This window comes from Haemorhous mexicanus, chromosome 3 (assembly GCF_027477595.1).
Source record: "Haemorhous mexicanus isolate bHaeMex1 chromosome 3, bHaeMex1.pri, whole genome shotgun sequence".
Lineage (NCBI taxonomy): Eukaryota > Metazoa > Chordata > Aves > Passeriformes > Fringillidae > Haemorhous > Haemorhous mexicanus.
The window spans coordinates 81,007,102-81,025,023 of record NC_082343.1 but is presented as its reverse complement, the minus strand read 5'-3'; the positions used below and the strand labels follow the sequence as shown (position 1 = coordinate 81,025,023).

Below are 17,922 nucleotides of genomic sequence, written 5' to 3'. Positions count from 1 at the left end.
GCGTTTGTGTTCCCAAGTCACCGTGAGGTGTGATAGGGCCCTGCTCTCCTGGGGATGGCTGAACACCCACCTGCCCATGGGAAGCAGTGAATTCATTCCTTGCTCTGCTTGTGTGCGCGGCTTTTGCTTTCCCTATGGTACTGTCTTTACTTCAACCCGTGAGTTTCCTACCTTCACCCTTCCGATTCCCTCCGCGATCCCGCGGGTGGGGGAGGGAGCGAGTGGTGCCCGGCAGCGCAGTCGGCACGGGCTGCGGGCGGGCCCCCGAAGCTCCGCTGGCTGGCCGGGGGCCGCGCCAGGCACGCTGGGGCGGGGAGTTCCGGCTGGGCGCCGCCTGTCGGCCAGGCTATGCTTAGGAACTACATTTCCCGCCGTGCCTCGCGGCGAAGAGAGACGATAAAAGGGGGAACAGCGCAGGTGTCACGTCGGAGAGCAGGTGCGTGCGGCTAGTTCGGCTCGGCTGAGGGTCGGTGCTCCTGAGGCTTCATGAAGCTGCAAGAGCCGCCGGAGTGCGGCCCCGCCACTGCCGCCGCGCTGGAGGCGCTGAAGCAGCGGGCGTGCGAGAACGTGGATCTGAACGCTGCGCGTCTGGGCGCGCTGAGCCGCGACATCTGGAGCCGTCCCGAGCTGGCGTACGCGGAGCACCAGGCGCACGACGCCCTGACCCGCTTCTTCTCCGGCGGGGACCTGCCCGGCGCCGCCTGGGCCGTGCAGCCGCGCTACAAGCTGGGCACAGCTTTCCGCGCCGACTGGGGCACGGCGGCCCCGCAGGACCCGCTCCGCCTCGCCTTCCTCTGCGAGTACGACGCGCTGCCCGGGCTCGGGCACGCCTGCGGCCACAACCTCATCGCCGAGGTGGGAGCCGCCGCCGCGCTGGCGCTGAAGGCCGCCCTGGAGGGCCTGGTGGAGCCCGTGGCCGTGCAGGTGGGAGCCCTCCCGGGGGAGCGGTGGTGAGCGCTCCCTGACAGCCCCTGATTCTCTCTGTGCGTTTGTGCTGCAGATCACGGTGCTGGGGACCCCCGCGGAAGAGCAAGGAGGAGGCAAAATAGATCTCATCAAGGCTGGAGCGTTCGATGGCCTGGATGTGGTTTTCATGGCGCACCCCTCGCAGGAAAACGCTGCTTACCTGCCCGACGTGGCCGAGCATGAGTGAGTGGAAAGAGGTTCAGGTGGAAAGAGGTGGTTTATTATTAGCTTTTTGTCCTCTTCCTGAGAAGGGGACCTGCTTTAGCAGTGGCTGAACCCGGAGCCTTGTAGGTGCCCTTCAGACAAAGGTATTTGCTCTCAGCTAAGGAGCCAGGTTAGTGTTGGGGATCGGCACTCTGAGCCGTTCTTCAAAAGTGCTGTGTTTAGCCTAGTGCTCAAATCCCTGACTGATCTGAGATAATCTTCCATGTATCCCAAAAATCTGTCTTTTGTTGTGATGTTTCTAGGCATTTCTTTAAACATTCATGTGATTCATGCCATCTGTTGAAGTAGAATTTTAATATACAACTGCAGGATCTCAAGGGCCATTGTTTTATGCTTTCCTGGATGCCAATCATGTGGTCCTCTATGCATTTTTAATCAGTTTGGAAGGTGTTTCAGGTTTGCCTTCCTCCTTTTGAAAGTAACTGGCCAGCTAAGCCTGACTGAAGTTTGGATCTGTAGTAACTTCCACACTAAATGTAGTCACAGCCATGTTGTTTGTATTAACTCTCACATCAACTTTCTGGTTTTGGTCCATAGTAGCACCTGTCTTTCCTTCGTGTTTGCCCCCAGTGTAAGGGTGGACAACAGTCCTACCCTCACATAGCTGCCTTTTCTGCCAGCCATATAACTCTTTGAAAATTATACCTTGTCTTCTTCTGATTGGCCTTGATGTTCAGAGACAGCACTGGCTCACTTGTGCTTTGAGTCACTTGACTTGCCTTAAAGTACACCTTGCTGGATGTGCATCTCCAGAATTGTACACAGTACATGAGATGCAGTTGCCTTACATCTTACTCAGCTGCTGCAGGGATCATAGTGTTTCCTTATAATTTTGGAGACAACTGGCATGTTTGGGACTTCCTCTTCAGTCGTTTTCAAGCAGTCAACTCTTAGGCAAATGCTTGGTCTTTAGGTGCATGATTTTTAAGAAGTGCTTTGGAGCTTCATTCTTTTCTTGCTCTGCCAGTCTGCAAGGCCATGCTGTTCTTCCTTTGGTGTTGTAAACATCTGTTTCCATGCAGACTGCCAGCAGATTTTTATGTCATATTCATCTATGTGTTATGTGATTCCTGATCCCAGAGGGTCTTACCTTGCACAGACTCCACTAGTAAACTCCCTCCAGTGCAACAGTTTTTATGGGTATTACATTTGACTGTCTCAGACTAAATTCTGAATCATTTAAATAAGTAATTTTCCAGACATTTAAGACTTGTACTGGGAACTGTTTTCAGATTTATTGTGCTACTGTCCAGTTCTGATATGCTTGATTTTACTGACCATTTTGCTTTTACCAGGCTGTTTCCAGTGGATAATTTGCTTTTCTAAATGCCAAGTTGCATGGTATAACAGACAGGGTTGGTCTTCATCACCTGGCCAGTTCTCTGCTACTTTGCTTCCATGTGTTTCTAAAGAGTCTTAACTGGTTGTTGTACCCTCCTTCAAGATTTAGCCCAACTTGCCTTTGCTTTACCTTAAGACTATATTTATAATCTTCAAGATGTAGGTATCAATGATAGTTTTGTCTTCCTCTTTGCAATGGCCTTTTGAATTTGATAAAGTAAGATTTGGAAATCTCTCTTCAGAGTTCAAGGTCTGCAATAGGATACAAGTCCTAGATAGCCTTTAAACCTTTGAACATGGAGGAGGCATGGAGTTGAAGTGCTGAGTGAAACAACTTACTACCTCCAAAAGCTTGAAATGCTGACTTTGTCATATTTTATGTAATAATGAGGTCTCAAAGGTAGAAAGACAGTTTTTCTAATTTTAATTGATCTTTGCTTGTTTGCAGGGAGTTTAAGGACTGGTGATCACTAAGTTGCTAGTATTCTGTGCCTGCAATTCTGAAAGCTGGCTTGTGCCTGAAATAAGATTAACATATCGGGGTAGCTGCTGAATACATGCCAAAATTTGCTGATTCTTACTCAATTACCCTTCACTTAATCAGCCTGTTTATTGTTGGGCAAACAAGATCCACATTCTTCTAATGGTATTCTTAAACTGGCCTAGGGTGTTGTTATTCTGCAAAATCTTCTGGGTTTTGAGTGTCTGTGGCATTTGTGTAGCAAAAGAAGTACAAGTAAAGGAATGCTGAAAGCACTTTTTTTAATAAGAAACACATGTTCCTTGTGGAAGAGAATACTGCAGCATGACTTTTTGCTGTACTTTGCCTTTTTTCTATTTTTTTGAGAATATCCAAGGATTTTTGTGCGTTGATTTGAGGGGTTGCAGTCTAATACCTGGGATGGTTCTGGACAAGTTTCTTACATTTCTTAATGATAAAAAATTTAAAATAAAACTCCTACTATAGAGAATGGGTTCTATGATGGTTTTGGAAGCTTAGTGGGGATAGAAAAAGGCATGCTTAATTTGGATTGCAGCAGTAGTAAGAGATGTTTCCTGTTGCAACAGTACACTGCATTGTTTCCCTCTTTGCCTTCCAGAATTTAAGTGCTGGTGTTAACTTGCAACTGTGGCATGGTTCTGAGCACAAGGGGTCACTTCAGGATAACTGCTTAAGTTGGCATTTGTGCAAGACAAGCAAGTTAGGCTGGTCATGGCTAGATAAGAGACACGTTGTGTGTCTTGGGGTGGGAGGAACGTTTGAAGATTGAGTTTTTTCTATAAAGGAAGGGGTATGGAGTACAAATTGTTTTGTGTGTTTTATAAATAGTGAGACCTTATATGTAGATGTCAGTATTTAATATTTTCCTCTATTGTAAACAGTTCTCATATAGTCTGAAATACTAAGTTATTTTTTAAGGCTAATATTAATGTCCCTCAGATGAAGCAAAGCATTACTTTTTAGTGGATATGTTAAGGTGCAATATTTTATCACTTTTTGAAGTTGAAGGATAGCCTTTGCATTAGATTTCCTCCTTGTTGCAAGCCTTTCTACCACCTTTTTAGAAGGGTGCAAGGAGAGAATCCTTGCTGTGGCATAATAATGTGTATTTTACAATAGGCTGTGCTTTTCCATGCTCATAAAACTTGGCTTTTGTTATTTAGACATGGGTTATATGCGATCTTATGTGCTTTTGCTATCTTACATACTGTACACATTTTATTTGAAAAGAATTAGGACACTCAACTTCCAATTTTTAATCAGAGAAAAGGGTTTGTTATCCTCTGAGAAGAGTGTTTATAACTTTAAGTCTCAGAATAGTCAGGCAGTGTAAAAAAAAAAAGGTGGAGAAATTTAATTAATATGTGAAACGTGTACACTTCAGGAAAAGGCTGTATAATGATGTTACCAGTAACTGCCTTGCCTGACTGGCTCTTGGTATCATTCCATTCTACTGGTTTTCTAGAAATCTTTCAGTGTTTTTTTGCACTCAGAGATAGTTTATCTATGCAACAGTCTAGTGCCAGGTAAATTGTTTGGTGTTATGCTGCACAAAATTTAAGTAACATACATTTGTGGGAGCAAAAGGACATTTTTTCATTTCAAAGATTTTTTTTTTTTTCACCGAATGAGAAACAAATAAGCAATGCCTTTTATTTCCTAGTGTGACTGTGAAATACTATGGAAAAGCTTCTCATGCTGCTGCTTATCCTTGGGAAGGAGTTAATGCATTAGATGCTGCTGTTCTTGCGTACAACAATCTGTCTGTTTTAAGACAGCAGATGAAACCGACCTGGAGAGTTCATGGTGAGATCTTTCTTAAACCTTATGTCCAGCAAGTTAGAGTTTAGGCTGTTGAAGTACTAACATCGAATATCACACTTTCCAAAGTATTGCACTAAAGCACTAAATTAGTTTAGTCACTTCAAATGTTATGAAACAGCACCATTTCATTTAAATGGTGTGTCTGCAATTTTTACAGTCATGTCAGTATCCAGAATTAACTGCTCAAAATAGGCTGAGAGGTTAGAAAGGGGACTCTGATGCCTGGGTAAAGGCTAGACCAATTTTAAGTCTTGAAGTTGTAGTTTGGAAAGAAAAAAGTGCAAAGTTTATTTTGGTACATGGCCTTGAACTCCTTAATATATGTAGATTTGCACAGGTGTAAGATGAAATTCTCCCACAAAGTGAAGTATTACTTACTGTGTCACTTTTTGAGTAGACATTCCATTAATTAGATGGCATTTATTGGAAGGGTGTAGTGTTCTGGAATGAAATTTTTTTGGTGAAGTACAAAAAACAAGTGATGGCAGAAGATCATAGTTCTGGTTAGTAGCCCAACCAGCTAGATACTCACTGTTTTCTAATATTTAATATCTAGTAGGTTTTGGATTAGGAAGGCCATTTTGCAGTAAGACATGTTTACCATTAAGCTTGATTTGTCCTCCTTCAAAATCACAGATTTCTGCCTGTAAAGTGAGAAAGGTTCAAAAGGTGAGGTGAAGCTGCCCTGTAGCTATAAACCCTGGGTTCCTTATTGCACCCAGCACATATTTTCCAAGTTGAAATTAAGAAACTTTGCCAGTTCTACAGGACTCGTGAATGTGGAATTGTTTATTTGAAATATTTGTATGAGCTAAAAATCCTTCCAGAAGTTCTGAGCTGATTATTATGTGTCTTGGCTGCTTATGCTGTATTTATAATACAAGTGTGCATTTCTCTTCAGGATATCTGGATGGAGTCCCAATCCTTTTGACTGTAGATGAAGCTGTTTGCAGTTTTGCTGTGCAGCATGCCCAAATGAATTTCAGACAGCAGGCACAGCCTCTCTATCCTGTTTCTCTGTAGAAAACAAGGCACATAATTAAGAGTTTTGGTGTCTGCAATCCATGTGTGGCAGGTTTAAGGCTGAAGATGCCTAAGTTTTCTCTTGAATCTAGGCCTATACCCCTGAATACTGCTTTCATTGTGGTTTCTAGAGGTTACATGGTAATGTTGGCAAAAAATCTAAGTACCTAAACAGGCCTTCTACAGGTAATGCTTCCTGAACAGCAGCAAAACTGAAATTACTGTGTTGATATAACTGCTGTCATAAACCTGGTTTTTCAAAGTGGAAATATTTAAATTACTTCTGGGAAAGGACAAGCCGCCAGAGTGGGATTGAATTTTAGGAATGCTTTTTTTACAACATTGTGTAAGAGACCTCATGTTGTAGATTTTCTATATAATCAGTGGCTGAATTAAGTGATCCTTAAAAAAAAATTGTGTTAGCCCGCTTAGAAAAGTTGAAATAATTTCCATTGCTTGAAGTCTAGAATTTCTAACCAATGTTTCATGTACTGAAACATCGTCTTGAGTTCATCTGAGATTTTGATGTGATCTTTCTTCCTGTGTATGAGTGGAGTATACTTTGCCCCCTTAAAAACAGGAATGTAGATATTTTTTGTCCTGCTCAAGAAGTTGTATTAAACAGGTTGTAAACAAAAGTTTCCATCCAGAAGGGTGAATTGGGTGCTACAATAGTGTGCAGGCAGCCTACTTTTAATTCAGGTCTGCTGTCCAGTCTATATTGCAGTTGTATTGAAATTTAACTGTAGACCTATTCAGACTCCCTCCAGTTCCATTTACAGTTGTGCTGGACAAGACAAGTGACAACTGTTTACTGATGAAGCTGCTTGTTCTGAGAAAGCTCATGAGTATGTGTCATGCAAATTTGCATGAATACTTGCTGCTTCCTTTCCTGTGATGTCTGTCCCTCTCATCTGAGCTGTTCCTATTGTTATGGACAAATACTGATACTGGATTAATTCAACACTGTTTTTCATTTTGACTGTATTTGAGACTGGAGGTGAAGTTCATAATCTTAATGGGTTTTCTGCACCAAAAGAAATTTTTTATTGTCTGTTTACAACAAATTAGTGCTGTCTCTTCAGGCCTCAGTGACTTCTATTAAGTTCTGCAATATTTCTATTTAAGGTAGGAGTTTATCAGATTATAATTAGTAGAATACAAATCCAATTCCACATAAAAGAAATTGAGGGTAGAAGGCCTGGGAAACACCCTGTTGGAAGCACCCAGCTGTTAGTGCAATGACATCTAATGTGGATCTGGGATCTGTTCTTGTCGAAATATCTAAATATTACTGTATTTTATGGAAATGCCTTTGATGCTATAATAGTAAAAGATGTAGTTACACATTCCCTCGAGGGACCGCTTGCAGTTCAAACTGCACTTGTGACTAAAGCTACGTGTATTATACATTCCAATATTTCTGAAGAATTAAAATGAGCAATCGCAATGAACTTTCTGTGCACTGCAATACACACATTATTCCAGTATTGCTGAGAAACTTAGTTTTTCTTCAAGCTCACAAAATAAGTTGAAAACATTCAAATGGAGGAAATGTTTAAAAGTTGGAATCCAAGTTATCCCTTATAGCAATTTTTATTCTTGTTGGCAGACAGTTTGCTTTATTACTCCAATGCATTGAATTTTAGGGTATTAATTAGAAATGCTAGTTTGGCATGACTCTGGGATGTAAAACAGATGTCTAACCAAAGAATGCTGTGAAATTGTGCTGAAAGACATGTACATGTTCCACGTAATCTGACATGATGAAGAAACTTTGTCCACATACTGCATTTTTTATATTCTTTGTATTTCATGCTCAGCTGATGTTTTGTTGATTTTGTTTATATGTTTATAGTTCTTGACCCAGGAATTTCATGACAGGACTGAAGATCAAATGATTGCATTTAACGCTGACAATACAACTTTTCCCTCTCTTCAGGTGTAATAAAAAATGGTGGTGTGAAACCTAACATCATTCCTTCTTACACTGAACTAGAGTTTTACTTGCGTGCTCCTTCAAGGAAAGAACTTTCTGTTCTGACAGAGAAGGTTGAAAACTGCTTCAAATCTGCAGCAGTGGCCACGGGATGCAAGGTAAGAATAAATTCATTGTCATGTGTTTCTGTTACATAGACCAGAACAGGAAATCAATATTTACTTTATTTGTCTGCATAGTGTTTAGCCAAAGTTAATCTAAATTACTGTTGCACTTTTTACTGTTCTGTTGCTTTGTGTCCTGAAAGAAAGCTTTGGTTTATAAATAGAATGCCACAGAATCTTAGAGGAATCTATGTTGGGAGAGACCTCTGGAGGTCATCTGGTCTAATTCTCCCTTCAGAGCAGGACCAGTTAGAGCAGGTTGCTGAGTGCCATGTGAACTTTTGAATACTTCCAAGGATGAAGTTTTACCACCTCTCTCAAAAAGTGCTCTACACACCTCGTGGTGTACAAGCATTTTCCTAATGTTTATGCTGCAATGACTTGAGCACTGACACAGGTTTTCTGCAGAGATTGCAGTGTTTCCATCTTTGGAGATATTCAAAAGCTGCCTCAGTATGGTTCTGGGAAACCAGCTCTAGGTGACCCTGATTGAACAGGGGAACGGGACAAGATGACTTCCATAGGTACTTTCCCACATCAACCCGCTGTGATTCTGTTGTACCAACAGGAATTTCCTTAGTTACTTCTTGTTGCATCACTTTGACATCTGAGATGTCTGCTTCTGCCTTCTCTGTACCCTTCCCATCTGGTAACTCTAGACAGCAGTAAGATGCCCTGCTAACCCTCTGTTCTGCGAAGGCTCAGCAGATCAAATTCTTTCAGCCTGTCCTTGTACATCGTGTTCTCCACCTAGTCATCTTGGTGGCCTTCCCCTGGCCTAGCTCCAGTCGTGATTTGAGGAGAAACCCAACAAACACAGACTGATGAGGTGTGGTCTCACAGGGGTTGTCTACATCAATAATAAAAATAATAAAACACTAATGGCACCAGTCTCAGTTGCAGATGAGTGCTAGAAGTAACAGGGAGCAATGTGGTATTTTGTGCCACTGATTATAAAACACTTGGAGCTTGCATGTCTTGTGTTGTCTGAGCTAGTCATGTTGTCGTGCAAAGCTAGGCTTGGTCATGCACTACCTACTCTTAAATAAGTTCCATTTGTATTCTGGATGTTCACAATCACTTTGTGATTTGTGAGCCTGGGAGGATTCATTTGCTCTGTAATCCCTCTGGGAACTTGAGGCTAGGATGGGCTGAGGAGTGTGTAGTTTTCAAGGGCCTCCTCTCGGCCCTTCCAAGGGGATGTGGCCTTTAGCTGTTGTTCAGTGACGTAGAACATCCCTCTGTTTCAGTGACACTTAAGAAAAACATAGGTCCCAGACTGCATTTCTGCTTCTCTTACTCTGCATCCTTGGATGCATCCTGCCTGATCCCATGTACATTCAATTTCTTTAAGTGTCCTGTAATTTCTTTTTATTTTGCTGTGGGTGATGCTTCTGTCCTACAGATAGTGCTGCTAGGCTCAGAGACCTGGGAGGCTTGATGGCAAACCTCACCTGTAGAAACAAGCAAAACAGGTATTGGGTCTTCTGTATGTTTTTTTCTCATATTCTTGGTCATTAGGTCCGTTGCCCCACTAAACAGCAGGCTCATGTAGCAACTGAGTGATTTTTCAATTAGCATTTTCATTTGTTTTGCTTTTAGTAAATGGAAGTATGTCTCATCTAGCTGGTTCAAGCGATACGATTACCTTTTTTGTATTGCTAAGTTAGATGGTTCTACTTGGCTCTGTTAATTACAAGCTTATGACTAATTCAGCTGTAAAAAGAATGTATGTGATCGTCAAAACAAATAGGTATGGGGTATGTGAATGTTACCATTATAGTCTTTTTGAGACATTAGATGTTGTTTTCCTACCGCGTCCCCTTCACTATATCTAGAAAAGAGGTTCAGAAAGTGCACTTTATGCAGAATGAAAGTTAAGACCGCTTTTGAAATTTGACATTGATAGATTTTTTTTCTATTTATTCTCAAATTTCTTACCTGTATGAAGCCATTTCATGAATGGGGCTGTAGTTATTGGAAGCATTCTGAAAAAAGGTAACATACAGTTTAATAAAAGCCTGTGTTTCTTTCTGTGTAGTTTAGTAGTACCTGCAGGCAAAATAATTAGACACTGTTACAAAAAATATTTGTTTCCTGTTTTTGGAGAAAATTTTGAAATCCTTTCTTCTGGAATTTGGCTGTCTAGTGCAAACTGAACAGAACATCAGCTGTGTTTTGATGGAGGTTAATATTTGGCAGAATGTTGTATTTTTGAAAGAAACTTAGCACTTATGTCTGTTTTGCCTTGGGCTTGAAGTCTGGATATGTAGGGGTTTTTTTTTTGTCCTTCAGATTGTTTACATTGAACTGGCTTACACTGGAGAAAAACTTACAGTAATTTGGGGTTTTTGTCTAGGTGGAAATAAAAGGTGGTGAAAATGATTACTACAATGTGCTCCCAAATAAGAGCCTGCAGAAAATTTACAAGGAGAATGGAAAGAAGCTTGGAATAGATTTTATATCAGAAGATGCTATCTTGAATGGTTTGTCAGGTAACTCCAGCTGCATTTTTCATTGTGTCTTAAGCTTAGGTTGATCAAACTTCAAGTGTTTAAAATAACAAATTGGAACTAAGTTAAACACAGAAGAAAAAGCCAAATTACAAAGCTAAAGCTCTGTAGAAGGCTTATATCTCTGGCCTCTGTTTCTGTATTTGTTGTAGAAGCTAAGAACAGGTAAGAAAAGCAGTAAACACCTTCTTGTAATAGTTCTGAAAATATTTCAAGTAACAAGCAGTTTGGTTGGGGGAAGGGATGGAAAGCTAAGAGCAGTCTTTCTGAGAACATGAGGATATGTAATGAATTGTCTCTCATTCTGTGGCTTTAAAATACAGAATCCTGGTTTGCTATAAATGGGGATGAGACTTTTTTTTAGGAACCTTGTTTAATAATATTTTCCAAGCTTACATATAAACAAATATACTAGAATCTAACAATTATTTCAGAGGGATTTTTTGGAGAGATTTATAACTTGAAGTTTAATCTCACTAACTCTAATCTTTTCATTAGCAAGTAATTACATGCCTCTAATTTTAGTTTATGGGTTCAACAGATTAGTTTTCCAAAGGGTGCTCTTCAAGTAGGTGTTCAGTTTTGGGTCTTGACTATGTCTCAAACAATTTAACTTTTTTGGTCTCTGAGCTATAACAGAAATGGGAATTCTTGAATGCTTAGGTGGGTTTCTTGTTATCCTTAACACTTTCTTTTTCAGAATCTTCCTACAGGGGCTCTGTTCAAGTCTCAACTTCTGCTCATGCTTTGAGACTTCACTACTGTTCTTGACTGTATTTATGAACATTTTTACTCCATTCATGCTAAAGGTTTTTCTCTTAGAAGGAAGATACTGTTCTCAGTAAAAAGTTATTTAATTGGTTTGATTGTGGTACTTTTCTATATTAAATGCAGATTATCTTTGGAGTTGGGACAACTGTGATGTTTAGGAGCAGCTCTCCCAACTTTTTTTTGTGTGTAGGGGAAACAGTGTATCTAATGATATTCTTGGTATCTAGTGGTGATGGGATTTTTTCTCTTTCTTACTTCCCTTTCAAATTAAATAGTGGTTCATTGTCTTGTGTTTAAAAACAAATTAAAATTTAAGAAAGATTTCTTCCTACTTTCTTCAGTGTAATACAAATAAGATTTACTGTTTTGCTTGTTTATATAAAGAAGGGGGCTGAGGAACCTTAAAATGTTTACTGTAGTGCAACTTTCTGGAACTCTGCTAGTTGGTTCCCTCAAACCATTGTAGTAAGGATGATCATGTCTATCAGTTATTTTGCTTTTGTTCAGAGGTCTTGAAGTGAACTTTTCTCTGACACCCAGCTGCAATAGGGCTTTCATATGTAAGTTATATGATATGCTCAACGTTAACCATTAACTTGCTTAAACCAAAACTCCCTGTATGGCTGCCCTGTCCTTGAATTGCGTGTCAGATGTTAAAATGTGCTGGAGCAATTGCTTTTTTATCTAACTCTGCAGTAGGGTTTACTGAATTTTCTTTCCACAGCTTCTCCTTTGAATTTTTGCAGTGGGAATTCAGAGAGATAACAAAGCAGAGTCTCCAGAGCCATAGGAGTGGAACTTTGTATGCTACCCTTTTCTGGGGGGCGGTTGAGTATTTTGTGTCATCTTTTTCAAGACCTCTATTTCTGTTTAGTTTTCATGTGGTTTTCAATGTTTTCTTTTAGGATGTCAGTTTCTTCTGTTGAAAGGGAAGGAAGATAGCTCAGTTGCTTCTCCATGTCTGTGCAGCAGAACAGTCGTTAAGAGCTGAGCGCACTCGCTGCCACCTCTGCAAGGGTATTAGTGTGCCTCTGCTCCCAGGTATCTCTCTAGGCAGAAAAGCATCACCAAGGCTTTCCTGAGTACCTCAGATCACAGGCTCTGGCTGTGCCCCATGCGGCTCTGCTCGCTGGGCACACAGCCAGGGGGATGTGACATAATGTGAGACTAGCTTGGACCAGGTGCCAGGACCTGTTTCTCCTTCTGCTGTTCATAGGACTTTACTGCAGGAAATCCATAACCTCCTAAAGCAGATAACTTAGTTAAACATGTCTTAGTTTGCTACAGGATATCCATAACCTCCAGCAGATGCCTTAATTAAACATGTCTTAGTTGAGGCACCCACGCCTGTGATAACTTAATCTAGTCAAAATGTAGTATTGATGGGGTTCACTGGCTTCCTGTGCACAAAACTGATAAAGAAGGTCTTAAGAAGATCTAGTATATTTGAAAACTCCACTTTTGAAGCTTGGGACTGTATATAAATGTTTCCTGGAATCTTTTGTGTTTTCCCCTCTATTCATGTTTATGGTAATACTGACTCCATTAAGTATGCAGTGACTTGAAGAGGCTTCAGGATATATTTTTGAGAGGCTGGAACTCCAATATCTCTCTGTTGAAGATAGCACAGGATTATGTATATTGCATTGGTAACTGCAATTACTTATGCTTCCAGAAAGAATCCCAATATGTATGTGTCTAGCAAGCACACTATTTCAGATGTTTTTATGGAAACTATTAGAACACCTGGTGATCTAAACATACTATTATGTTATTCCCTTAAAGGGTGCAACATTTTGTCTGATAGAGGGGAAGATTTAGCTGTCACATTTTTATTAAAAGCTGCCTGGATTTTGCCTCTCCATGTTGCTAGAAAATAACCCAATTTAAATGTCTTCTACTCAGCAAAAATAACATGTCAACTGATAGTACATTGAATATGGATATAAATTTAGGAGGAATGACATGTCTGAGAGCTGTGATGCAGTGAATTTTCTAATGTTTCATTTGCTAAGTGGAAGTAAGGAAAAGGGTAGCACAGTCTTTGCAGCAGTTTGTGTGTTGGGACTTAGTAAGGCAGGTCTGGAACCCTTGGTTTAGTCTGGAGTGTGCCGAACTTCTGGTTTGTCTGTCCACATTGACCAAAGAATGAATCAGTAGTGTGGACTACTGGAAATTAAAAAAACTTATTGCTGTGCCAAGAGTTGGATTTTCTTCAAATGCATCCTGAATTTACGGGAAGAGATGTTTTTGAACAAACTTTGCTGTTTCCCTTATCTGAAAGCAGAGTAAATAGCAAGCTCTTGTCCTCATAATGTAGGCTCTGTGGACTCACTTTCCATAACTATAGGCTTCCAAGTAAAATCTGTATTTTTCCGTTGTTTAATTACTAAATCTTAAGGCACTAGCAATATATTCTCTTCATAAAGTATCACAATATAGAGGCTACCTGATGTGTTAAAATTAAATTTTATACACCGTTGCTAAAGAACAAATTCTTGCGTCTCTGGCCCCAAAAAAGTTAATTGGGATCTTAGTGGGTCATCCCTGTTTTTTTCTGATAAAAAAACAATGCTTCCTCTGGTACCTGGATTTCACAATAAGTGGTATGTTGATTTCTCCAAGATGTCATTTTAACAAATAATGAGGGGGTTGCTTGTTTGGGAAAACAAGCAAACAAACAAGCAAAATCACTTGGGATGTAATTGTAGACTCTTGGATGATTTACTGTGAAGAATTTTCTACTTTGGGATGATACCTACCATTCAGTAGATTAGGCAGTGAGATAGGTGCTAGATAACATACTGAAAGTGATAGGCATGAAAGAATCATCATTAAAATCTGCAATATTGCTATCAGGTGTTTGCCTACAAAGCTCTAGCATTTTGTCTGGAGTTTAGTTCTGATTTTATTTCAGGGGTGCTTATGCTGTTGAGATTTCCATAACTGAGAATAATCAAAACACATAGAGGTAAAAACAGTTACCCTTGATCTGTTTTTGATTAAAGATAAGTAGTTTCTACTTTAGTCCCCTACAGAATGCTGAATATTTGCATACTGGTGAGAAGCAGGAATTGTTTGGCCTAGTTCTAAAGGGCTATAACAGGGAAATAGCTGAAATGCCTGACACTCCCAAGGTTTGCAGCTTTCCTGTTTCTGAATTAACAGCTTACTGTCAGGAGATGCTTGATAAAAATAAGCAGTAAAAGGAATAGGAACATGCTGATACATCTTCCTTGCAGTCCAGTAACTGGTCATTGATCAGAAGTGCACTGGAGAGCAGTACCTGAAGATGGCTAGTTAGGGAAAACACCTTGGTGACAGGAGATATTTGTATGGATAATGGCTCATAATGTTCTTATTTTAGTATTTGGGGCAAAGGATACTCCATTTTAGATATGGGCTGGAGAGGATGTCTATCATGCATTTTCTTACAGCATTCAAAACTGCCCAACACTTTTTTGTTAAGAAAATCTCTCTGCTGCTTCTAGGTTCCACGGACTTTGGAAATGTTACATTTGTGGTCCCTGGGATTCATCCTTATTTTTATATTGGCTCTGATGCATTGAATCATACTGAGCAATACACAGAAGCTGCAGGTAAGTGGAAGTGAAAACAATTAACATTAATTGTAGAGTTGCAGAAAAAGCTGACAAATGTAGAATTTCTTGGTTGTGTTTGAGGTTATATATATATGGGTAGGATAAGCACTCCTCATACTAAAAGATAATAACATTCAGACAAAAGAAATTAGATGGATTATCCATAACAACATATTCAGAAGAATTGCTAAATATGAGCTGAAAGATAAGTTGTTTTTACTCCTAAAATACAGGAAATGTGACAGTGCTAGCTTATAAAACTCCACATTTTCTGAAGAGCATAATGCAAACACTCAGCTCTCCTGTTCTCAGTCTTAGTTGTTTATATCAGTAGCAGAAAATTAAGTATTTGCAAAAGAAAAGAATGTTTTGAGGCCTAGGGAAATAGATTTACTTCATGCAAGTGGATTTTTAAGAAAATTTTCTTGCAGCTGAAACTTAGAATCTTTCTTTATAAAATATCCCTAGTGCAGTAAGCAAGTGGTTTAATATTGGTAGCCTAACCTGAATTCCCCTTACATTTTTTTCTGCAGGGTCACAGACTGCTCAGTTCTACACCTTGCGCACAGCAAAAGCTTTGGCTATGACAGCACTGGATGTCATTTTCCAGCCAGGTCTTTTAGAAGAAGTCAGGAAAGACTTCAGAGAAGTGAAGCTGAAAGAAGAGGAACAAACAAATCCAGTAGAACCTAAAAAAGAATCTGGTGTTGGTGAAGGAGCATGTGCATCACACTAAACTTGATTAAAACATTCTCAGTAGCATTGACTTAATGGAGATGCTGTATTTAAATCCCAGTAGGGGCTGGATAAATACATAGCTGAAAAATTATGATTTTATTTAATTTGGACATAAGGAGAAGTAAATAGTATAACTGCTTTCGAAAAATGTGAAATTTCATCTAGTAATGTTTGTGTTCACTATGGTGATGATTTTCATACAGAGATCTCAGATATGTTCTCTTAATTTGCAGTGTTGAATAAATTATAGTGTTTAGATCCCTTGTCAGTGATTTTCTATGTAGTGCTATATTAATTTTCCTTATAGAGGAAGTATGGCAGTTTTCTGTTCTAAAATAAGCACTTTTCATTCAGTGATCATATGCTGAATCTGATCTGTGAAGATTTTATGAAATTTCTGGTCAGTCACTTTTCTCAGGACAAGATGGAGACTTAAAAATGAGCTGGTTTCACTGGAGAGAAGGGGCTGTGTTTGGAAATATACTTGGTTTTGATAATAGTAGGTTCCAGCAATGGAAGAGGACTGTTTGTATAGGAATGCTATCTGTAAAGCTTGATTGTCCTGAAACGTGTTGATTTTCCTCCTAGTAAATTTTGGAGTTGTTGTGGAAAAGTCAAATTCGAAAGCAGCTAAATGTTTATTTGATTAAATCAACGCATTTCAACTACTGCAAGAAAAATTCTGCTCTTAGGCAATGCAGGTGTCCACACAAGGTGTTGCATTAGCTTAACTGATCTGAAGGAGGTGTATAAATTTAGCTAAACCAGTGGAAATCTTTGTCACAAAGCTACAAGTGTGGTGCCATGAAGCAATCAATGGTTGTGTGTAAGTCCCTTTAGTAAGCTCAGAGGAGCTTGCAGTGAGGACTGCTGGCTTTTTTAACCTGTTTGTTCTCGTGTGCTAAGCAGCAGATCTGTAAAGTCTTGCCAATTGTCCTTTCTGTGTGTTGTGTGGATAGTCCATTTAATCTTTGTTATTTTGCTTCTCAATGACATTGATACTACAGTTTTATTTAGGTGGTGTTTTGTGTGCCCAGACATGTTAGGATGTATTTTGATTCACTGGTTAAAGGATCTTGTGAGTACACAGAAAAGAAGTCAGTAGACAGATGGAGTGAGAAAGCAACTTACTGATTAACATTTTCCTAAGCACAGGTATTACTGTAAGCTTCAGAAAGGAAGGCAGGCAAGCTGTGTTCCTCAGGAAGTCAGAATAACTGACTTTCAGAAATATATATATATAAATATATTTTAAACAGTCTCTAAATGGTAAACTCTAAAATTCTGTTCAGCATTTATAGTTAATTGATTTCTATATTCACTTTAATCTTATGCCAGTATCCTTGGTTTCATTAGCAAACGATTTTCACAAATGGATGCGAGAAACAGGTGAAGGTGGGACTCTGAGCTATAGATGTGTCCAGGATAGTAGGTTAAGTACTAAATCCAACTGAAATTTGTTCTAAGGTTTGTCAGAGGAACTTTGTCCTTAACTGTTAATTTATAGTCTGCCTTGCCAGTTCTTGGACACAATTGCAATTCATGAAGATCTACTGGGTTAACAGGCTAGTCCATTGATTTCCTTAGCACACGTGGTTTTTTATTTCCTCCTGCAAGAACTCCTTGCTTTGGTGTTTTTAAGATGGTGTGTTTGGATCCCACATAGATAGCACATGCTCTCTTGTTGTGTTTCCTACAAGCTGATATGCATTAAAGCCCTCCTCAGTTCTCTTTGTTCAGACTTCACATAGCTGCATCATATCCAAGATCAGTTAATTAAACTTCTCTGAACTAAAAGCATATCTTCATTTTGTTATAATCAGTGCTGGAATTAAAGTGGAACTGAAGTACTGATTAAAGATGAGTTGATATTAATAAAAGAATTTAATTGTGATTGAATTTTCTTGTCTTTTGCTTAATATTGGGATGCTGCATGATACTGAGTAGCATGTTTGATTTTTTTTCTTTTTCCCCCCTAGTTTGTTATGATTATGTAAGATTGAGGGTGGTTTAAGCTTTCCATTTTGGTCTGCATTTCTGAGGGTTAATGCTTTTCAAATACAGTATTTAATGTTAGTCTTTATAATCTTATGGCTGTTTTAACTGTTAAAACATGCTGGAATTGATAGAATAAGTCAGAATGAGAGCTTGTGAGTGATCACTGAAGGATCTCTGTTAGGCTAAAGCTCTTCTGGCCTCTGGTTTGAAGTGGGATTATCATCAACACTAGGTCGGGTGATCTTGGCTTCATTTGCCAAATCCTTGAGTCTTTTTTCAGCCTCCTTTCTCAGCTGCCCATGTGAGCTAATTCCAG

General features: G+C 39.6%; 1 protein-coding gene across 3 annotated transcripts; it reads left to right on the top strand.

The window, feature by feature from the left end:
• The first annotated feature begins 388 nt into the window (after positions 1–388).
• PM20D2 (peptidase M20 domain containing 2) lies at positions 389–17,507 on the top strand. Of its 3 annotated transcripts, XR_009485871.1 has the most exons (8): positions 389–924; positions 1,001–1,149; positions 4,698–4,840; positions 7,824–7,978; positions 10,344–10,479; positions 12,174–12,309; positions 14,760–14,867; positions 15,404–15,424. XR_009485871.1 is itself a non-coding variant. In XM_059842473.1 (7 exons), exons 1-7 carry the CDS (start codon positions 487–489, stop codon positions 15,604–15,606), a joined length of 1,332 nt encoding a protein of 443 aa, XP_059698456.1. In that variant the 5' UTR covers positions 393–486; the 3' UTR covers positions 15,607–17,507. The 3 variants fall into 3 exon arrangements, 2 of the variants coding, with proteins under 2 accessions (XP_059698458.1, XP_059698456.1); XM_059842473.1 differs by lacking the exon at positions 12,174–12,309 and having other exon boundaries at positions 393–924; positions 15,404–17,507; XM_059842475.1 differs by lacking the exons at positions 14,760–14,867; positions 15,404–15,424 and having other exon boundaries at positions 12,174–14,731.
• The last annotated feature ends 415 nt before the right edge of the window (positions 17,508–17,922 follow it).